At 42.8% G+C, this 21,250-nt stretch overlaps 1 protein-coding gene across 3 annotated transcripts in view; it reads left to right on the top strand.

The window, feature by feature from the left end:
- Positions 1 to 21,250, top strand: part of RARB (retinoic acid receptor beta) — a 187,452-nt gene that overhangs the window by 29,991 nt on the left and 136,211 nt on the right. For all 3 annotated transcript variants that reach the window (XM_066245727.1, XM_066245725.1, XM_066245726.1), the window contains exon 2: positions 1,639 to 1,787. Coding sequence is in view for 2 of the 3 variants with exons in the window: in XM_066245725.1 (XP_066101822.1) it covers positions 1,639 to 1,787 (149 nt within the window). In the remaining variant the exon portion in view is untranslated. The remainder of the gene's footprint in view (positions 1 to 1,638; positions 1,788 to 21,250) is intronic.

Below are 21,250 nucleotides of genomic sequence, written 5' to 3'. Positions count from 1 at the left end.
AGTGTGGTAGAGGTATAATATTAAATTATACACAGACTTTCTAAACATAGAATAAGAGAGTCTTATAGAAAATAAAATAATGAGATATGGTGACCAGGAGTGAGGAATGGGGTAGAGCATTTCACTTAGAGAAGTCATCTTTGAGAAGGTGACGAGAGACACAAAGGTCTGAGAATTTCCAGGTAAGTGAAATGGTTAGTGTGTGATTGCCTTAAGTTGGTATAAGAGCTTGGCCTATTCAAGAGCTAGAATAGAAGCCATGTGTTTAGAAGTCAATAAATTAGAAGAAATCAGTGATTTTGCTAGTGGGCCATATCACGGAGAACTTTAGACAGGTAAATAAGAGGGATTGATTTGAACTGTTTGAACAGTTATCTTCCTGTTTGTTTGAAGAATGAATTCCGGCATTGAGAAGTAGGTCCAGTGAAGAGGCTATTGCAGTATTTGAGGTTGACTCCTAACCTGGTGTGGAAGATGAGGATTAACAGTGGGTCTAGTGGATGAGTTGTCTTGACTTGCTAAAAGTTTGGCTATGAGACAATTCAGTCAGCAGAATATCTAATCTGGGAAGCTGTGGGCAGTGGAACAAGTGGAAATTTTACACCCAGAGAAATCTGTGTGTTGTCAAGTGATTTGGAAATTAGATGATTCTGGTGCATTATTTGATCACGTTCAATCACTCCTTTCCCCATATCCCTCATACTTTATGAGCACTTTTACCTGTGATAGGAATAGGGCCAGGCCTTGCTTTGACTCTGTACATAAAATCTGGAGAGTAGGGATTGGAAAATACTTGTATCTTAAGTTCTGTGCATTCCTGTTTCCCATGGAATTTAGGTGGTTGAACAATGAACTGGGGGAATTATGTATTTTTAAATATAGAATAAAGAGCAACATGCCTTTGTGACATCATTCGTATAAAGCAGTGATTCTCGACATTAATTGTCCATTTGGTCTCCTGGGGGTTTTGTTAAAATGCAGGTTCTGATTCCTAGGCTTGAGCTGGGGCCTGATATTGTGTTTCCTAAGAAGTCCTGAGGTGATGCTGATGTTGCGAGTCCAGGGAGCAGTCTTTGAGCAGCAAAGGCCTTGTCAACATTATTATTAGTATGTTGTCAGTCACCTTCCCCTTATATTTGGTGACTGACAACTTTGAGAATCTTCTTCATTTGTCCTCAGGAAATTTGCTTTTGGTTAAATGAGCAACAACAGGGTCAAACAAGTTATTTCCGAGACTAACTGAATCAGAAGCTAGGGGAAACAGAAGAGTAGAAAGAGCCTGGGATTCGCAGAATAATGATTCGACTGCTTCTTGGCTGAACTGTTGCCCTGTTGATCTTGGACAAGTCACTGCACGCCTCTGACTTTCTGTGTCTCTTGAGGCTAAAATGGTGATCAGATCATCTCCTTCGCAGTGAGAGCGACATACAGGATTGCTTTGTAAACTGTCAGGCACCCCGTCAACATCAGTATCCTCACTGCTGTCCCTACAGTGATGACCGGCGGTGTGGGTCTATCTTTGCTAGTGTATTGCTGAATGAACTTGAAGCAAAGACCCATGAATTCACCGGTGCATCTGAAATGAACTAAAATCCATTTTCTCTTTTTCTCCCCCCCCCCCCCCCATCTTCATCCTAGCGATTGAAACGCAGAGCACCAGCTCTGAGGAACTCGTCCCGAGCCCTCCGTCTCCACTTCCTCCCCCTCGCGTGTACAAACCCTGCTTCGTCTGCCAGGACAAATCATCAGGGTACCACTATGGGGTCAGCGCCTGTGAGGGCTGTAAGGTGAGTACCCGCGCTGCTAAGCCTGGCGCGCTCTCATTCTCCACGTTCTCTGCGAAAGGAACCCCCCACCCCACCCCCAGCGCCGGCAGTGGGCTGCTTTGACACTTGTCACGCCACCTTCAATCACTGCGGCAGCCTCGCTTGCAGCTCATGGTTTCATTTCATTCTTATATCTCATTAGTTAAAAAAATTCGGAAACTTCTGCAAATGATGGATGAGGGCCAAATGTTCTAGGTTCTTTAAAATAACACGCAACAGTCCTGCGCAGGTAACAAGAGCCTTTGGAAGGGGTTCTGAAAAGCATCACCGTGCTTTTTTTTTCATCTCTGTAGTTTTATTTTATTTTTAAATATGACTGACAAGCCACTGAATCAACTTGCAGAGAATCCAAGGTTGAAATTGGGATTTATCTTCTGGCTGTTTCCTCAGCCCTACTGTAGCCTTTGAATTACAGTTTGATTTTCAGCCTGTAGGGACTTGCTACCGTGTGTGTCATAAATTCAGGGGGACCGGATTTAAAATTCCAGCTTACGGAGTAGTGGAGGCTGAACATGTGTCAGAGAGGATATGGCTGCTTTGAATCAAACCAGACAATTGTTATCAAGTCTAACAAACATAATTGAAGGACAGAGGTTTTTTTTTTTTTTTTAAAGAGAGGAAAGAAAGAAAGAATGACTTCACAGGCAAATCCAACTCATCCATAGACAGTTTTTCAAAGGAACTATGGCTGTCTTGAGCCAGCCCTTCCCTGGATATATAACTTCTTTATGTTCTCTCCGATGGGTGTTCAGGTCTGTTTATTTAACCTAAATTGCATGATTCATTGGTGATCGTAAACATGTTGGAATAATATTACAGGTGCTCCCCTCCACTGCTGTATGGCATTTTGTATTGGTTTATCAGAGTAAGCACTTGTTGTTACTGTGTGTATTGGTTAAACACTATTGTGTAACAAACCATCCTAAAACTGAGTGGCTTAAAACAATAACTTTTTATTCAATATTTAGCCTGCGGTTCTCTGAGTCAGCCCTTGAGGCCCGGCTCCTCTGAGTGCTTCTTCTGGGCATAGCTGTGCTCCATTGTGTATCTCTGGTCAGCTGCAGATTAGCTGGTTGGCTCTGCTTCTGGGGGCACTGCCTGTTGGCTGGGTTCCAGACACTCAGCTCTCCTCCATGTGGTCTCGCATTCCCACTGAGCTGGCCCTGGCTATCCGCATAGGCAGGATTCCAGAGGAGAGAACGAGAGCACACATTTCCAAGAAGGCCCAGGCTCAGAAGTGGCACGCTGTCCCTTCTGACACATCATGTTGGCCAAAGCGAGTCATAAGTCCAGACCAGTTCATACTCGGGAGGTAGGAACATAAGCTTAATCAGAGGAGCTGCAAAGTCACAAAGAGGTGAGGATACAGGGGAAGGAAAATCGGGGTTATTTTTACATGCACTGTGCCACCCTGCATGTCTGACTGCCTCCGAACAGACAGGGGACAGGGCTGCAGCTCTCCTGCCCAGCATCTCACACACAGTTGGCCAAGTAGTGGGTGCTTAAAGATGGAGGTTGAACAAACACATAAATGTCACGTGTATGTCTCGTTATTGCTTTATTATTTGTAAACTCTAGCTGAATCTAAGTTTATCCTGAGATTTGGGAAGGCTTCAGAATACCTTCTTCCTTTGTCCAATATATAAATAATTGGTTGTGCAATATAAAAATAATTTTCTAATAGTAATTTGAAAGTTAAATGAAAAGACATTCCTTTGTTTCAAAAACTTGTAAGTCATCTCATGGTTGGAAATCTTTTTTTCTGTTTGCTTTTGTGGCAGAGACAGAGTCAGAGAGAGGGACAGATAGGGACAGACAGGGAGGGAGAGAGATTAGAAACATCAATTCTTTGCTGTAGCTCCTTAGCTGTTCATTGATTGATTTCTCATATGTGCCTTGACGGAGGGGGCTACATCAGACTAAGTGACCCCTTGCTCGAGCCAGCGACCTTGGGCTCAAGGTGGTGAGCTTTTGCTCAAACCTGATGAGCCCACGCTCAAGCTGGCAACCTCGGGGTCTCGAACCTGGGACCACCACATCCCAGTCCGACGCTCTATCCACTGCACCACCGCCTGGTCAGGCTCATGGTTAGAAATCTTGATAAGGTTTGTTATACCTCAGCTTACCTGTGTCGTTATACCCTGGGAAAAAAATTACCCAGTATGTCTCTTCTTGTGCCAGATTCTAGGCCCTACATATTAAACTGTTTCGCAATCCGCATGGTACAAACTGTTTTTAATCAGCCCTCAGCTAATTCCCTGAATCTCTTGTTTTAATTTAGGAGTTTGTCTCTTTTTAGGAAAAACCCCAACAAAAACAAAACCCGTATCAGCACAAGCAACTTGGATAAACTTGGTTATGCTGTTCCAAGTCATGTTACAATAAATCTTTTTAACAGAGCTATAAGCCCAGTAAGGTCAGATGAGCTCGTCAGCCGGTTAGTCGTTCAGTTTGAGGATTTTTGTCCTGCGGGTGAGTCTCTGAAAACATGGACTGTTTTTGCCCTTTGGTAAAGACTGGTCTGCATTTATGCCTGCTGGGGAAATGCCGTGACAAAATTCACAGAATTGAAAAACATGAGAATGCATAAGTATAATATAATACCCAAAGAAAAAAAAATAATATCATTTTAAAAAAACTACCAATATAAGGCAGAATTTGTTGTATAAAAAAATACAAGATTAAAACAAGCATAGTTCTACCCTGGGAGAAAACCCCTTAACTGACCCTATTTTTCTATGCATATATGATATTGCTATTTTTGTTGTTTTTTCAAAAATAGAATTTTACCTTGCACACTGGTTTTAACCTGGTTTTTAACCTTTTTTAAAACTAAATTTCTTGGCCCTGGCCGGTTGGCTCAGCGGTAGAGCGTCGGCCTGGCGTGCGGGGGACCCAGGTTCAATTCCCGGCCAGGGCACATAGGAAAAGTGCCCATTTGCTTCTCCACCCCCCCCCCCTTCCTTCCTCTCTGTCTCTCTCTTCCCCTCCCACAGCCAAGGCTCCATTGGAGCAAAGATGGCCCGGGCGCTGGGGATGGCTCCTTGGCCTCTGCCCCAGGCGCTAGAGTGGCTCTGGTCGCAACAGAGCGACAGCCCGGAGGGGCAGAGCATCGCCCCCTGGTGGGCAGAGCATCGCCCCTGGTGGGCGTGCCGGGTGGATCCCGGTCGGGCGCATGCGGGAGTCTGTCTGACTGTCTCTCCCCGTTTCCAGCTTCAGAAAATTAAAAAAATAATAATAATAAATAAGATAGAAAAAACAACAAAAAAACCCACTAAATTTCTTGGGTAATATTGCGCCACCCAAAGTCACCCACCTTCTGTCGCCATATAGTTGGCCCCCTTCTGACCCCTCCCCCCTTCATTCTCCCACCTTTTTGTCCTCTGGTAAGCACCAAACTGTTGTCTGTGTCTATGAGTTTGTGTTGCATATCTCACATATGAGTGAAAGCATAGTTTCGTAGCTTTTTCTCACTGACTGATTTCACTTAGCATAATATTCTCAAGGTCCATGTTGTTGCAAATGCCAGTATTTCATCTTTTCTTATGGCTGAGTAGTATTGCACAGTATATATGTACCACATCTTTATCTAATCATCTATCAAAGAACACTTTGGTTGTTTCTGTGTCTTGGCCACCGCGAATAGTGCCGCATGAACATGAGAGTGTATATGTCTTTGTAAATAAATGTTTTAAACTTTTTTGTGTAGTTATCCAGGAGAGGGATTTCTGGGTCATATGGTAATTCTTAATTTTTTTGAGGAAGCACCATACTGTTTTCCATAGTGGCTCTACCAGTCTACATTCTCACCAGCAGTGAATGAGAGTTCCTTTTTCTCCACAACCTCTCCCACACTTGTTACTTGTTGATAACAGCCATTGTAACAGGTGTGAGGTGGTATTTCATTGTTCTTTTCATTACAGTCCCCTAATAGCTAGTGAAATTGGGCATCTTATTCATATATCTGTTGGCCATCTGTATGTCTTCCTGGGAAAAGAGTCTGTTTAGGTCCTCTGCCCATTTTTTAATTGCATTATTTGTTTGTTAGGTGTTAAGTTATATGACTTCTTTATATATTTGGAGTAGCAACCCCTTGTTGGAGCTGTTGTTTGCAAATAATCATCTCCCATTTGCTGGGTTGCCTTTTTGTTTTGTTGTCGGCTTCTTTTGCTGTGTAGAAGCTTTTTCGTTTGATGTAGTCCCATTCATTTATTTTTGCCTTTACTTCCCTTGCCTTTGGGGTCAAATTCATAAATTGTTCTCTATGGCCAAGGTCCATGAGCTTAGTATCTAATTTTTCTTCTATGTAATTTTTTGTTTCTATTTATTCTGCCTATATTTAATTTGGTTGTTCACAATGGGTCCCATGCTTGATACCATTTTGGTCTACCAGCACCTGGGCCCCTGGTTAACCTATAAACGCTGGGGCCCACCCTTTGGTTGGAGAGCAGAGATCACTACTCTGGGCTGAGAGGCTCTGCTCTAAAGTAGGACTCCCAAAGAGAACCCAGTTGATAATTTTAAGAATTAATGGCATGCCTGACCAGGTTGTGGCACAGTGGATAGAACATCGGACTGGGACACGGAGGACCCAGATTCAAAACCCCAAGGTCACTTGCTTGAGCACAGGCTCATCTGGCTTGAGCACGGGTTCACCAGCTTGAGCACAGGGTCACTGGCTTGAGCATGGGATCATAGACATAACCGCATGGTCACTGGCTTGAGCCTAAAGGTTGTTGGCTTGAGCCCAAGATCACTGGCTTGGGAAAGGGGTCACTCAGTCTGCTGTAGCCCCCCAGTCAAGGCACATATGAGAAAGCAGTCACTGAACAACTAAGGTGCTGCAATGAACAATTGATGCTTCTCATCTCTCTCCCTTCCTGTCTGTCTGTCCCTATCTGACCCTCTCTCCGACTCTCTCTCTCTGTCAAAAAAAAGAATTAATGGCCTTTTCTGGCCGGTTGGCTCAGCCTGATAGAATGTCAGCCTGATATGTGGATGTCCTGGGTTCAATTCCCAATCAGGGCATACAGGAGAAGTGACCATCTGCTTCTCTACTCTGTCCCCTTCTCTCTCTCTCTCTCTCTCTCTCTCTTTCTTTCTTTTCCTCCTGCAGCCATGGCTCAATTGGTTGGAGCTCATTGACCCCAGGCGCTAAAAATAGCTTGATTGTGAGCTTGGTCCCAGATGGGCAAAGCATCGGCCCTAGATGGGTTGCCTGGTGGATTCTGGTCTGGGCACATACAGGAGTTTGTCTCCCCTCCTCTCCCTTGGAAAAGAAGAAGAAAAGAAAAAAGTAATGGCCTTCTTAGAAGTGGCCTGTCATTACCAAGATGTTTTGTTGTTGTTGTTTTTTGTTTTTTATTGTTTGGGGAAAAGAACCTTCTGTCTTTTTAGGAACCATATAGCAGTCTCAGCCATAGGCTTATAGGTTGTGGTCCCCCTACCAGAATGGCCAGTGTCTGCTGTGTTGACACAGCATCACCCTGGCAACATAACCACTGGATGCACCATAGTGATGCCCCGTTTAGAGGATTTCCAGCTGAGCAATGACCATTTTTTGCAGAGGACAAAAAGCACATAAAGTGAACATGTGATGTGGTTAGCCAGCAAGGTTTGATTGGTTTGGCCAATAGGATATGAGCGGTATTAAGTAATAAAGTTGATTTTCATGTAAAAAGCAGTTTCATTGCTTACAGCTAGAATGTATGCACAATTTTGGCCTTCATCATATTTTGCTTTTCCACTTTTGTAGCTTTCAAAGAACATGGAGTCTGAAGTGAGAAGACCAGGGTCTGAATCCTAGCTAGGCACTTGCTAGCTTTGTGGCATTGGAGAAGCATTTTTAATTCTCAGTGTCTCTCTTTTCTCATTTGGGAAAATGGAGATAATGATACACCTACCTTATAATGTTATTGAGGAGAAAAAATGAGTTCCTATAAAGCATATAGAGTAAGGCCTGGCACATACTACACGGTATATGTGCTTAGTGATTGTTTGTATTATCATTAACTCATAATGACTTTTGCACAAAGCGATGTAACATTCGTTATAATCTTAGTATTCTTTGTTGTAATGTTCTTTTAGCAATTCCTGTCTCCTTAGTACCAAACTGAACACCGCCTCTTTCCTTCAAGACTCAGCTTAAAACCAACCATCCTATGGGAACCTCCCCTCATTACCCTAATAAAAGGGTTGGCAAATTGTTTCTATAAAGAGCCAAATAACTGTTTTGGGCTGTGAAGGTCACATAATCTCTGCTGCAACTACTCAACCTTGCCCCTTCAGCCTGAAAGGAGCCATAGACAAGATGTAAAAGAATGGGCATGGGTATGTTCCAATAAAACTTTATTTATAAATGCAAGCAGTAGGTTACTTTTGGCCCCTGAGCCTCGTTTCCTGGCCTCTGCTGAAGTATATATGGTGGTCTGACATCTTTTATGATTTTCTAAAACTCAGAACTGAAAGTCCAAAGCACTCATGCCAAAGGTGGCGGGCCAGCTGGTTCTGGTGGACCACAGGCTTGGGACCGCTGCCCCTTCTCCCCACTTGTTAGGAAGGGTTGCCTAACAAGAGTTGATGTCTATTTGCCCAGGGCTCCATGGCAGGGACTTCAAGACCACTCTCCCCTTTACCTCTGTGTTCTCACTCAGTTCCTGCTTTCTTATCTCCCATGGTCAGAGAAATTAAGTTTTTTTTTTATAAGTGAGCTACTTGCGAAAGCATCTGGCATCTTACTTTGGAGTGGTTTCAGGCGTGTATTCTATGAGCTGCTGTATAAATTAGTTTTTCCTGCTTAACAAATAACCCACATGCTTGTTGGCTTAAAATAATAGACATTTATCATTTGTTATAATTCTGTGTATGTCTTTGTGTCTGGCTGGTTTGGCTTGGGCCAGGCGATCTGGGATGACCTCATTCACCTGACTGGGGCTTTGGCAGGAAGACTGTATCTTCTTCCCAAGTTGTTGTTCCTCATCCACTAGTCGAGCGTGGACCTGTTCACATGGTGACAGATGGGTTCCTGTCAGTATGAGAAGACGCCACCAATATGCAAAGCCCTGCTTGCATCACGTTTGCTCATATCCTATTGGCCAAACCAATTGTGCGGTCAAGTCTAGATTCAGTGGGTAGGGAAATAGACTGCATCGCTTAAAAGGAAAAGTGGCAAGGTCACCCTGTAAAAGGGCAAGGATACCAGAGCTGGCCTTTGATTGTTCCTTGGTTTCACGGGTAAGTCTCTCCAGACAGCTATACTCCCCACTCCATCATCCTTCAGCGTATGTTTACTAAGCACCTACTAAGTTTCAGGACCTGTGCCAGGTACTGGAGATACAACTGCGAACATGATGGACAAGTTCCTCCTGGAACGTACTGTCTTGTGCAAGAGGTCCAATGATGAACAATTCGGAGTTGGAAGGAAATGAACAGAACGGGCAGGCGATCTAAGGGAACCTGATTCAATAGGGCATTAGGTGAGCTCTCCTGGCTGAGAAGGAACTAGCTGTGTGAGTGATAGGGGAAAGCATTTTAGGTCAGAAACCGAACACTGGATTCTAGGGCCATTTCTTCCACTCTGGCCTGGGCCCATTAACGTGTCTGGGCCTCAGCAAATCTGCAAAATGAAAGAAAATCCTCCAATTGGAACCCATGCTATGCCAAGTGTAAACACTACAACAGGGAACCCAACCACTGAACTGATTTCTTATTAGCGATAGCTCATGTGGCCTGGGAGTCCCTTGTGTTTGCAAGTCTGGTGGGGAGGAAACACTGCCCGTGCTGGATACCTACTCTAACCCAGGCTTTTGGGCATTTTCTACCCATATTTTATTTAATTCTAACAGCAGCCCTGCAGGGGTAGGGTGGATAGGCTTTATAATCCGCCATTTTATAAAGGAGGAAACTGAGGTTCAGAGAAGTTAGGAAACTTGGGACAAGGTAACACAGCCTGTCTTTGCTAGGGCGAGGGCGGAAACGCTATGCCTGTTGGAAAACACCCATTGCTTCCACCACTTCCAAACAGGAGGCAGGGAGCTGTACAGTGGTGGGATTCAGCTGGTTCGCACTGGTTCGGCAGAACGGATACCTAATTTTTTGTTGAGTTCAGTGAATGGCGTTTGTGATCAGGGTCCTGTCTAAGGTGGGCGCCTGAGCAGCCACCCAGTGTGGAAATAACAAATTTACACTCCTTACTCTTTTTTAACCTTTATCATCAGCACAACAGCGGATTCTAAGCACCCGTAAGTCATGTTCATTCTGTCCATAGGATAAAAAAGAAAATTGCAAGTGAGGATGCCAATCAAGAAGCAATATGGAAATACCTTAAATAACAGTTTGGTTTTTTTTGTCAGGTATTATTTAATATTTTTTATTAATATTTTAAAACTCTTATTATCTAGTTTTGTGTACCTCTTTTATTATTCTTATTTAAGTATTAAATGCATGAGATAATAAACTACGTTTTGGTATATATTTTTTTATACTTAAAATGGTCATTAGAACAGAGAACCAGTTATTAAATTATTTGAATGCCACCACTGGAGCTGTGTGGTGTGATATGTATGGTCTAGATTGGGGTTTCATGGGGCAAAAAGTTAAAAACAAAAATAGGGGGGAGCATACTTAAAAGAAAAACAACCCTATTGTTTTGATCATTTCATAAAAGAGATGGCATTTTTTACAACAAAATGTAAAAAAAGAAAACTAATAATAAAAGGAAGAGCTCACCAGTCAGTCTTTTTCTAAGAAGGGACAGTTAACAGACAGGACCCACCCATGGGCACGCTCCCAACTGGTGCTTTGTCCTTGTTCTCTCTGCTTCGCCACTGATGGGTGGAAACTTCCCATCCATAAGCCAGCATTTGGGAGCCACTGTCCAGCCCACATGTAGAGCCCCCGGGGGGGAGGCCGGGTGCAGCCATGATGGCGTGCCTTCTCCGCTAGGGCGCAGAGGAAATGCTTGCTCAAGGTCACGTTGGTAGCCTACTATTTAAAGCAGCCTTTAAGAGTTTAAACTGCACCAGCCCCCTCAGTCCCTTAGGGCTAATTTTGTCCATTTTCTCATCTGCCTTTGTTTTCCTCGCCTCTGAAGAAGGGAGCCCTCATCCCCATGACAGTGTGCGGCTGCTGGACAGTTGTTTTCCTGGCAGACGGCAAGTAGTGTGGTCAGGCACAAAAAGTTTTGCAATCGTGAAGATGGATGTCTGTACTTAATTTTAGAACTTCTGTTAAATACTATAAGTGTGCTTAGTGACTTTATTTGACCAAGGCCATTTCGAATGGCGTTTTGTTGTTGTTGTTTTTCATTGGCATCAATCAATGTGAACACTGTGCTCTGTTTGGAGAACTTTTTTGGGCTTTGCCCACCCTGAGAGCTGCCCTGTTTAGGGGTTTGCTGCAGACTTGGGCCCCGAGAACAATATAACATACTAAAGGCAGTAATACAAACAGGACAGCATCGGCATGCTGTAGTAGCTAAAACTGAATTATGAAGCCTGCCATCAAGTTCATTATTACAGTCCTTGAACTAAAGTAGTAGGTCCCCGTATAGACACAAAGAGCTATTCTCCTTATTAAAATCGACCAACAATGGGGAATTTATTTATCCTCACATTCATCAGACATTTATTAAATACCTTCTTTAAGACAGGCTCCAGGTGGAGGAGTTCAAATTCGTTCGTTTAGTTTTGAAGACATAGGGATATTTTATTGCTTAAATTTTAAATCTCTAAATTTAAAGGAAAAAACTTTCCGAGCTGTGACCCATGGTCAGGTCTGAGCAGACCGTGCTTTGGCTTTGTCCCTGTGGTCAGCTCTCACAACCTCCCTCCCGCTCACACTCACACACTCACACACTCACGGCACATCTTCTTGTGAAGCGAATATGCAAGTGAACTTTGGTATTGCATTTTAATTTGTGGCTTCATTGACTTATTGAGGGTTTGTGATGATACCTTCATGGAACCTTCTGTGAAATTTTCTAAACAGGACAAGGCCTTTGGTGACCAAAGTCCGGCTCATTATCTTAGTCATTTCTGCCTTCCGCCTCAGTTAACCCTTCACTGCAAAAGATTTGTTCCCTTTAAAGTTGTCTTTTTTTTTTTTTTTTTTTTTTTTTTAAATAATTTTATTTTTTTAATGGGGTGACATCAATAAATCAGGATACATATATTCAAAGATAACAAGACCAGGGTATCTTGTCGTTCAATTATGATGCATACCCGTCACCCAAAGTCAGATTGTCCTCTGTCACCTTCTATCTTGTTTTCTTTGTGCCCCGCCCCCTCCCCCTTTCCCTCTCCCATTCCCCCCTCCCCCCCGTAACCACCACACTCTTATCAATGTCTCTTAGTTTCACTTTTATGTCCCACCTACGTATGGAATAATGCAGTTCCTGGTTTTTTCTGATTTACTTATTTCGCTTCGTATCATGTTATCTAGATCCCACCATTTTGCTGTAAATGTTCCGATGTCATCATTTCTTATGGCTGAGTAGTATTCCATAGTGTATATGTGCCACATCTTCTTTATTCAGTCATCTATTGACGGGCTTTTTGGTTGTTTCCATGTCCTGGCCACTGTGAACAATGCTGCAATAAACATGGGGCTGCATGTGTCTTTACGTATCAATGTTTCTGAGTTTTTGGGGTATATACCCAGTAGAGGGATTGCTGGGTCATAAGGTAGTTCTATTTTCAGTTTTTTGAGGAACCACCATACTTTCTTCCATAATGGTTGTACTACTTTACATTCCCACCAACAGTGTATGAGGGTTCCTTTTTCTCCACAGCCTCTCCAACATTTGCTATTACCTGTCTTGCTTTAAAGCAAATGATTAAGGACCAGCAACGGGAATGATATATCCAAGGATGTTGTGCGATCTTAGAGATTTAAAGAAAATAAAAATCTCAGCATCTAATAACATTATACGGAGTGAAATAAGTAAATCGGAAAAAAAACTAAGAACTATATGAACCAATGCATAGATGGGACATAAAAATGAGACTCAGAGACATGGACAAGAATGTGATGCTAACAGGGAGTGGGGTGGAGGGGTGGGGAAGGGGCGAGGAAGGAGAGGGAGGGAGTGGGGGGAGGGTAGGGGCACAAAGAAAACCAGATAGAAGGTGACAGAGAAAGATTTGACTTTGAGTGAGGGGTATGCAGCATAATCAAAGGTCAAAATAATCTGGAGATGTTTTCTCAGAACATATGTACCCTGATTTATCAATGTCACTGCATTAAAATTAATAAAAATAAGATAAAATCTCAGCATCTAGAGTTTACTTCCAGATCTAGTCACATCAGAACAGCTGAGAGGACAATCTGGCTTTTCCTAATAATAGTTCCTACCTGAGCAGAAAACTTATTTTCTTCTGGGTAAATGATGTTTCAAATTGAGGAATCATTTTGGACTGAAAAGACAGGAAAATCTGTCTTTTTTTTTTTCTTTGTGGCGCATAAATAAACAGGAAGTGGGAGTGAATTCTGAATTAGCCTGCAACCCTGTATTTTTTGTGTGTGTTGGCTGAGTGATCGTTTGTTTAAATTGGTGGTTTTAAGTGGTTTATAAATCTTTTAATAGTTAGAAGTTTATAAATGCTTATTTAAATGCTCAGTTTGTTGTTTTAAAATATCAAGAACACTTTTATTGGCTGTTTTTGTTTAATCAAGCAAACTAAAGGTCTGTAATTTTTGGTAAAGGTTTTACCTTTGATGTACAGTAGAGAAATAATTTCCAATATTCATATTTACCCTGCTGTTTGGAAAATGACTCACCCCTCCCCCTCAACAAAGTCTCAAGTCTATTTCACAAAGTTTTGGTCAATTTTAAAAAAAAAAATCACCAAAAAATCAACACTGTTTTCTGATTTAAGGCAAATGAAGAGCAAAATAAGTTGCTTTTAGCAAATTCCTAGGGATCCTGACCAATATCTAAAAATGGATTGTGGTAATATATTACAAGCTACACCAAACAAAAACAAAAAAAATGTATTTTCATCAGAGAAAGAAGAGTGTACTTTTGGGGTTTACTGAGAGTGAGAGAAATTATAAATGAAAATTGTTTCTGTTTAAATCATATTTACATTGTCATTGGTAATGATTTAGTTACTTTCGGGAAATGAGTATTTCAGCCTTCTCTCTTCCTAAACCTTTTACTAGAGAGGTTAAATAGAGAGCTTTCAATTCTATATATCTTTTTGGGGGGTGAACTCTTGGAAAGAAGTATTAAGAAGCAGAATTGTCTGGGAAGACCCTCCTGTTGTATTGGCCCCTGCACTTTTCCCTTCATGAGAACACGGCTATGAACCCCCTTCCTCCTACTCTGTGTGATAGCCTCTCTTCCCACTCACATAAATGTATACAGCCATAGAAACAATAAACATTGCTTACATTTCTATTGCCTCTTAGCGTTGCTAAAGTACTTTCACATACAGAATTAAAGTAGGCTGAGCTTAGCCCACAGTGCAAAAAAAAGAACACTCCAAAATGTGCAATAGTTCCTACAGAATTTCTATCTCACATCACAGTTCAAGGCGTGTGTTCCCTGTTGGTATTTCACAGAGTGATTAGGAAGTCGGGCTTCTTCCAACGTTACAGCTTGACATCTTCTAGGCTAGGTCCTTAGCATCATCGGGAATAGGAAAGAAGGCATGGAGGAGGTAGCATACTTGCTTCTTAAGGCTCAGGGTCTAGCAGGAGTCCCCAAACTATGGCCCGCGGGCCGCATGCGGCCCCTTGAGGCCATTTATCCAGCCCCCACCGCACTTCCAGAAGGGGCATCTCTTTCGTTGGTGGTCAGTGAGAGGAACACTGTATGTGGTGGCCCTCCAACGGTCTGAGGGACAGTGAACTGGCCCCCTGTGTAAAAAGTTTGGGGACCCCTGGCAGAGTACAGACATCATTGGCAACAGCTGCTCACAGGACCAAACCCATGCAAGTTGCTATCTAGTCATGTACCCAGATACAGACCTAGTATTATATTATAGAAAGAAAGAATGAATTCAGTAAAGAGCTAACAATTTCTGCCTTAGATTTTGTATTTGATCCTCCTCATAACAATTAAGAAGTAGGTAGAATCAGTTTTTCCCCCCCTCTGTTTCCTAGATGAGGAAACTAAAACATAGTTTATGGACTAAAATTTACCCTCCAGGCCCTGATTTACAATTTCATTCTGTTACTGAAATGGTTATTGTGGAAACTAACTTGGATGCATTTCTGCACTTAATTCTTCCTGAATCGTATCAAACTGTCTTTTCGAAGTCTATGATTCTAAACATCTTTGTATTCCCCGTAAGTTCTGTTTGGCATTTTGAGAGACTGGGAAAGCCTTTCGCAGTAGAATGAGACCTTTATCAGGGGTTAGATTCCAGTGACAGCTCACAAAGCAAACATCACATGGAGCCAGAATGACCCCAGAAACTTCCTTTAGCAAGCAAACAGTTGGAGACTGACATATGTCTCTTATTAAAACCTACAAAGCCACTCCTTCCTCCAGCTTTGGAGACAGACTGGTGTCCCTTTCTCTGCGCCACCAGAGACAATCGTTGCTTTCCATTTTGATGTTGTACAAAAGTGTGTGTCTTTATGCACAAGAATGAAGCCTAATACACACTGCTTCAGTCCTGAAAAACCACACGTCTTTCGAGATATTTCTGTGCTTCTCTCTTACCATAATAGTTTCTTGGGGATTGGAATGTCTCTGGTTCCTTTGATGAGCTGCATCTTTTTGTTGTTGGTCAGTATTTTTCCGCTTGAGAAAGGCAGCTAGATGTGTCATACGGGTAAGCCATGCCAGGATGGGGAAAATTTTGTTTTGTGGACTCTAGAACTCATCCCTGGAAAAAAAAAAACAACCTAGAGAGGAAAATAAAAATCTGTGTGGATCTCCCGCCTGTACAATGCTGGCATTGTCTGGGGCGAAGGGGGGGGGACGCTGGGGGGTTGGCAGCCCAGTCCCATTAGAGCCTTGTTTCTTGTTCCATATTGAAAAGATGACATTCCTTTGCTAGCAACGTCCTGCCCGGGTTTCTGGCACCCGTTCTGTGGCCGGCGCTGTCGCCTGGGGCATTTTTGTTTGGGTTGGTTTTGTTTCATTTCAAAGCAGCAATGTGCAGTCTGCTTAAGCGTACAAGGTAGAACTGTTTTTATAAAGTTTGTCATCCAACTTGTCAGTACAGTCAAGGTGGCCCATTTGCCAGGGCGTCTGCTTCCTCTTCACGGGTGTCAGAATGTGAGAAGCATGCCCAATAAATTTTAACTTATTAACTTGTTCTCAAGTGTTCCAGAGGCCGCTCTTGAGAGTTTGAACATGGGCACCCACCTCCCTCCCAGTATTTCACGTAATGCTTCATTTATAACACAGATGGGTGGATTTGAAAAGTAAATATTCCAATAAGGGAAAGCAAAAATCTTCAGTGACCCTCTTAGTTCTGCTTCTAAAGAGGTTTTTTTTTCTGTGCCTGGAAAAACAAGTCCATATTTATATCGGGTGCAGCTCCGAATGGGTGCTTGTAAAATAGATATACGTCTGAGGTTCCTGTGAGCCTTAACAGAATGAGTGGTAGAAAATGCTAAGGTGGGTAGGTAAAGCAGGGAAGGTTTGGCGTTTTGTAAAGGATTTTCATGGTTAAACAAATTTGGAGAAACTGGAATGATCAAGCAATGCTAGTTCTCCTCTGTGCTTTTGGATCTGAAAATAGCAGCGTGCTAAGTATACAACACCACCATTCATAAGGGCCTGGAAAGTCCCCCACATCAGGAAAATTATCCTTATTACTCAAACCCAGCACTGGTCATCTGACTGCTCCGCAGGGAAATGAGAATCTTAGATTGGCTCTTACTTCTATATGTTGGACTCAAATTGTCGATGAGTGAGACTGTATCTGAGGACCTACGGGGGGGGGGGGGGGGGCATGGCCATCCCCTTAGCCCAGAAATACTTTTGAAAGTTGATGATGTCATTTATGTTACTCTTCATTAACAGAAAGAATTAGTTACGGAATGATAAAATTTGGTTGGGGGGGGGGAGGGGTGGCACTGTTTCTTAATATTTATCAGTACCCTGAGTCATGTCCTGCTGCGTAAGATGCTTCTTCAATGTTGGTACCCTAAATTAGCGAATTTATAGACCCAGTACTCGGTAATATCTTTTGATGGCATCTTTTCCACTTGAATGCATAATGTACCATGTTTATGGTTTCATCAGAAACATTATGCTAAAATGCTTGAATAGCTTTCAGAATGTTTGTTGTGATGAATTGTGATAGGAGAAGGCTGAAGTGTACCAGTCCAATGCCAGTGATTATGGAAGAGGGCGTTACAACATTGGGTTCGCTAATTCTGGTATTTCTCCAAAATGGAATTAAATGTAAAATTCCTCATCCAATATTATATTTTGGTCTTAGATCCTTATTTCCTGCTTTAAGACTTAGTTGGGGAAAAAAAAAAGTTCTATTTAAATGATTATTTGGTACTAATCCTTGCCTGTTGACCAAAAATTTGAGTCTCGGGCACACATCATAAATACAGATTAGGAATTTACTTAGTAAATATTCATGGCAGATAGCATCTACACAACATTCTGAATTACATAGCCAAACCTAAATGAGTCTAATTGTCACCACCTATATTTGGTTTTCAACCCAAACTCATAATGAAACATTGTTTTTTGTTTGTTTGTTTTTGCTATACCTCTGATGGGATGTTCGTTGTGAGAGATTACACAAGATTGTACCGTGGACCCCGTAATACAAGAAACCTAAAAAAGTATTTTGAATTAGTGAGTCTAGATCAGCTATTCCTTTACTATTTGATTCTATATCATCCATCTTCTATGAGCTCCAGGCCTCAGAAATAGTATTCCTGCTTTCTACTATGGATGCTAATAGTAGTAAGAGCATTGGACGAGCAAAGAGAATAGTGACCTGCAAGGAACTAGTCTTGGCCTGTGTTATGTCAAAGCTGGTGGGCAACTGTCAGTCACTCTAGGCTTGTGGTGGAAATGGAAGACACTTTTACATTTATGTCTAAGTAGTTTACTATTTAGTGTTTTAATATATTTAAAAATTAAAAAGTGGAAATTCCTACGAGGACCTGTAAAACAATATAAATTGGATAGAGAAAATGATATAGATAATTTTATAAACTTGATCTCTTTATAACCCTCGCTGCTTTTCTTCAGGCCTTCTGGGATCAGAGGCCCAGGTGGAGCGGGTAACCCTTTGGTGGCAGGGACACATGCCACCTCTCTTCTCCCATTAAGAAGGCCCGCTCCTTGTTGGAGCCTCAGTTACTTCCGTTCACAATTCCTTGACATTCAAAACCATTTATTTTTTTTCTGAAGCTGGAAACGGGGAAAGACAGACAGATTCCCGCATGTGCCCGACTGGGATCCACCCGGCACACCCACCAGGGGCGATGCTCTGCCCACCAGGGGGCGATGCTCTGCCCCTCTGGGGCGTCGCTCTGCCGTGACCAGAGCCACTCTAGCGCCTGGGGCAGAGGCCAAGGAGCCATCCCCAGCACCTGGGCCATCCTTGCTCCAATGGAGCCTCGGCTGCGGGAGGGGAAGAGAGAGACAGAGAGGAAGGAGGGGGGGTGGAGAAGCAAATGGGCGCTTCTCTTATGTGCCCTGGCCGGGAATCGAACCTGGGTCCCCTGCACGCCAGGCCGACGCTCTACCGCTGAGCCAACCGGCCAGGCAGGGCTCAAAAACATTTTTATATTGAATAGAGAAATGCCATGATATGTTGAATGGAGAAATGCAACCATACCATGGGTCTAGAAGGAGAATGGATGATATTGAGAAATATCTCTGGTGTTTAACCCCCTCTGCTCCAAGAATCACCACGGATTGCTTCCTTTTCCATATTTATGTGATTATCAGTTCAGCTGTCTCATACATACGGTTGTATTCACATGCTGTGGAAGGAGAATGCTCTTTCCTTCAATATCAAACCCTATTGGTTTCTATAAACCCCTTGGGTAAAACACTTGTCTGTGTCTCCTATTTTTTATACTACTCTTCTCTGCCAGATTTTATTTTTTTTTTACAAGTTCCTTTAGCACAGTTCACAGAATAGATTCAGGAGAAACTCTTATGTTCCACCCAAAATTTTCTCTCTCTGAATTTGGTCATAACATATCTCTAATTTTATTCTTTTAATAATCTTCCCTACCTCTCGAGGGAAATCCCCAAGAAGTTCAAGGACAGTTTCTAGCCCTGTCTCGATGTGAGAGACCCAGTCCAAGGTCAGCAAGATGTCCTTTTCTGTATGACCAGCATTTCTCCAATGTGGCCTTCATCGTCTTCATTGAAATAAGAGGGCTGGCAGCCACCCTGATGTGCTAGGGTTCTTTAGTGGGACTTCCTTTGTAATACTTACTGCTATTTGACATTATTTTACTAATGGTATATATATTCGCTGGTTTGTCTCCCTCCCACTAGTATATAAACACTATGAGCATTGAGGCTTTATAAGTCTTGTTTCTTGTTCTGTATTTCCAGCGCCTACAACAAAACTTGGCATGACATGGGCACTCAATAAATGTTTGTTGAAGGAATAGATGATAGATAACAGGTGGAAAAGATAGGAAGACGGTTAAACAGGATTAGAGCACCTGTGTGCCCAGTGATAATGTTGGGTCCGAGGTATCACAGGGCAGAGGCGAAGGGGCAGATTGGGAAGAACGTAGGTAGGACAATGTTAGCTGAAAATGTCTTAGGCTGGAAAGGAAGGATAACTATTTCAATAGGCATCATTATTCACTGCATTTTTTATTTTTAGGAGGTGAGTTCTCTCTCCTCTGAGCATACAGAGGTACGCAGGGTGTTCACCCCTCTGTCGTGCTGTCTCTCCCCCGCTACCCATTGCCACACTGTTCTTGGGTGTGGAGTAGATGACGCAAGAATGACATTTGGGCTCGGTTTGCTACCTGATGAGATGGCTTGCTGGTGTCTGCCAAGGGTGACTTTTCTTATAAATTATTAAGATCACTTCTTAGCCTCTAGTTGAACTGGTTTTGAATTTCAAATATTGGTCTTTCCCCATTTGTCATATACACCAGTGAAATAACAGATGCCTTCTTTTCATGTGAAATGATAAATCCTATAATTACTAACAAGTACCGGGTATATACTGCAGTTTACTACGAGTTCATGAATACAATATCTTCTTGCTTTTTATTATAACTCTATTATGGAATAGGTAGGACAGAGAGAGGGGAATCCCTTCTTCCTTAAGGTTTATTTTCTAATTTAAGTGTATGAAATGGGAATTATAGGATTAAAATGACCCTTACTCATCCATACAGTGTGTTCCAGCTGCCATTACTGCATAACAAACCATTGCAAATCTTAGAACTATAAAGTGTCTTTTTCTTCCCCTCACAGATTCTGTGGGTCAGGAATTTAGATGGGGACAGTAGAGATGGCTTATCTGTGCTCTATGCTGTCTGGGGCCTCTCTGAGAAGATTCATCATCTGGCAGTGTCTCGATATCTGTGAAGTGTAATCATTTGGAGCTGTCTTAAATTATGCACCTGGTAGTTGATATTGCCTATTGATCAGAGCACCTACATGTAGCTTCTCGAAAAAGCTTGGGCTTCCTCACAAAATGGCAGTTCAGAGTTATCAAACTTATTAGATGGTGGTTCAGAGATCCGAAAGCTAAGCTTGTAGAAGACAAAATGTTGGCCTCATACCCTCTTACTTCATTGGAAGTTCCCTAGTGCCCCTTCTGTCAAATTCTATTGATTAAAGCAATCACAAAGCCACCTGGATTCAAGTGGAAGGAACCTAGAACCTTTTCTCTTTGGGATAGAGCCAGAGTCACTTTAGAAGAGTGTCTGTAAGAGGGAGATAATGTGGTGGCCATCTTTGGAAAATCCAATCTGCTTCAAACTGGGTTTTGTTTTGCACCAGAGGCTCTTCAGTGAGCTGCCAGATGAAGTGGCTTGCCCATAGGAGTCTACTGTAGGGAAAAAATAGGCATCTTTATATAATAGGAAGCACGGCTCACTTTTAAAAACAAGTGAGAACTCAGGGTGACTGAGGGAACCATGGCTTCCCACCACTATTCTTGCCCTGCTTTAGGGCACACACTCACTAAATTAAGTGGTGCGTGGGGGTGGGTGGGTGGGGTGGGGGGTGGCCATTTGGCTCTGCGTAAAGCATTGGCTCAGCATGTGGAAGTCCTGGGTTTGATTTCCAGCCAGGGCACACAGGAGAAGCGCCCATCTGCGTCTCCACCCTTCCCCCTCTCCTTTTTCTCTGTCTCTCTCTTCCCGTCCCACAGCCAAGGCTCCATTGGAGCAAAATTGGCCTGGGCGCTGAGGATGGCTCCATGGCCTCTGCCTCAGGCACTAGAATGGCTCTGGTTGCAATGGAGCAACACCCCAGATGGGCAGAGCATCGCCCCCTG

Source organism: Saccopteryx bilineata, chromosome 10 (genome assembly GCF_036850765.1).
Source record: "Saccopteryx bilineata isolate mSacBil1 chromosome 10, mSacBil1_pri_phased_curated, whole genome shotgun sequence".
Taxonomy (NCBI): domain Eukaryota; kingdom Metazoa; phylum Chordata; class Mammalia; order Chiroptera; family Emballonuridae; genus Saccopteryx; species Saccopteryx bilineata.
Note: the sequence above shows the minus strand (reverse complement) of the source record. Positions and strands in the feature narration are given on the sequence as shown.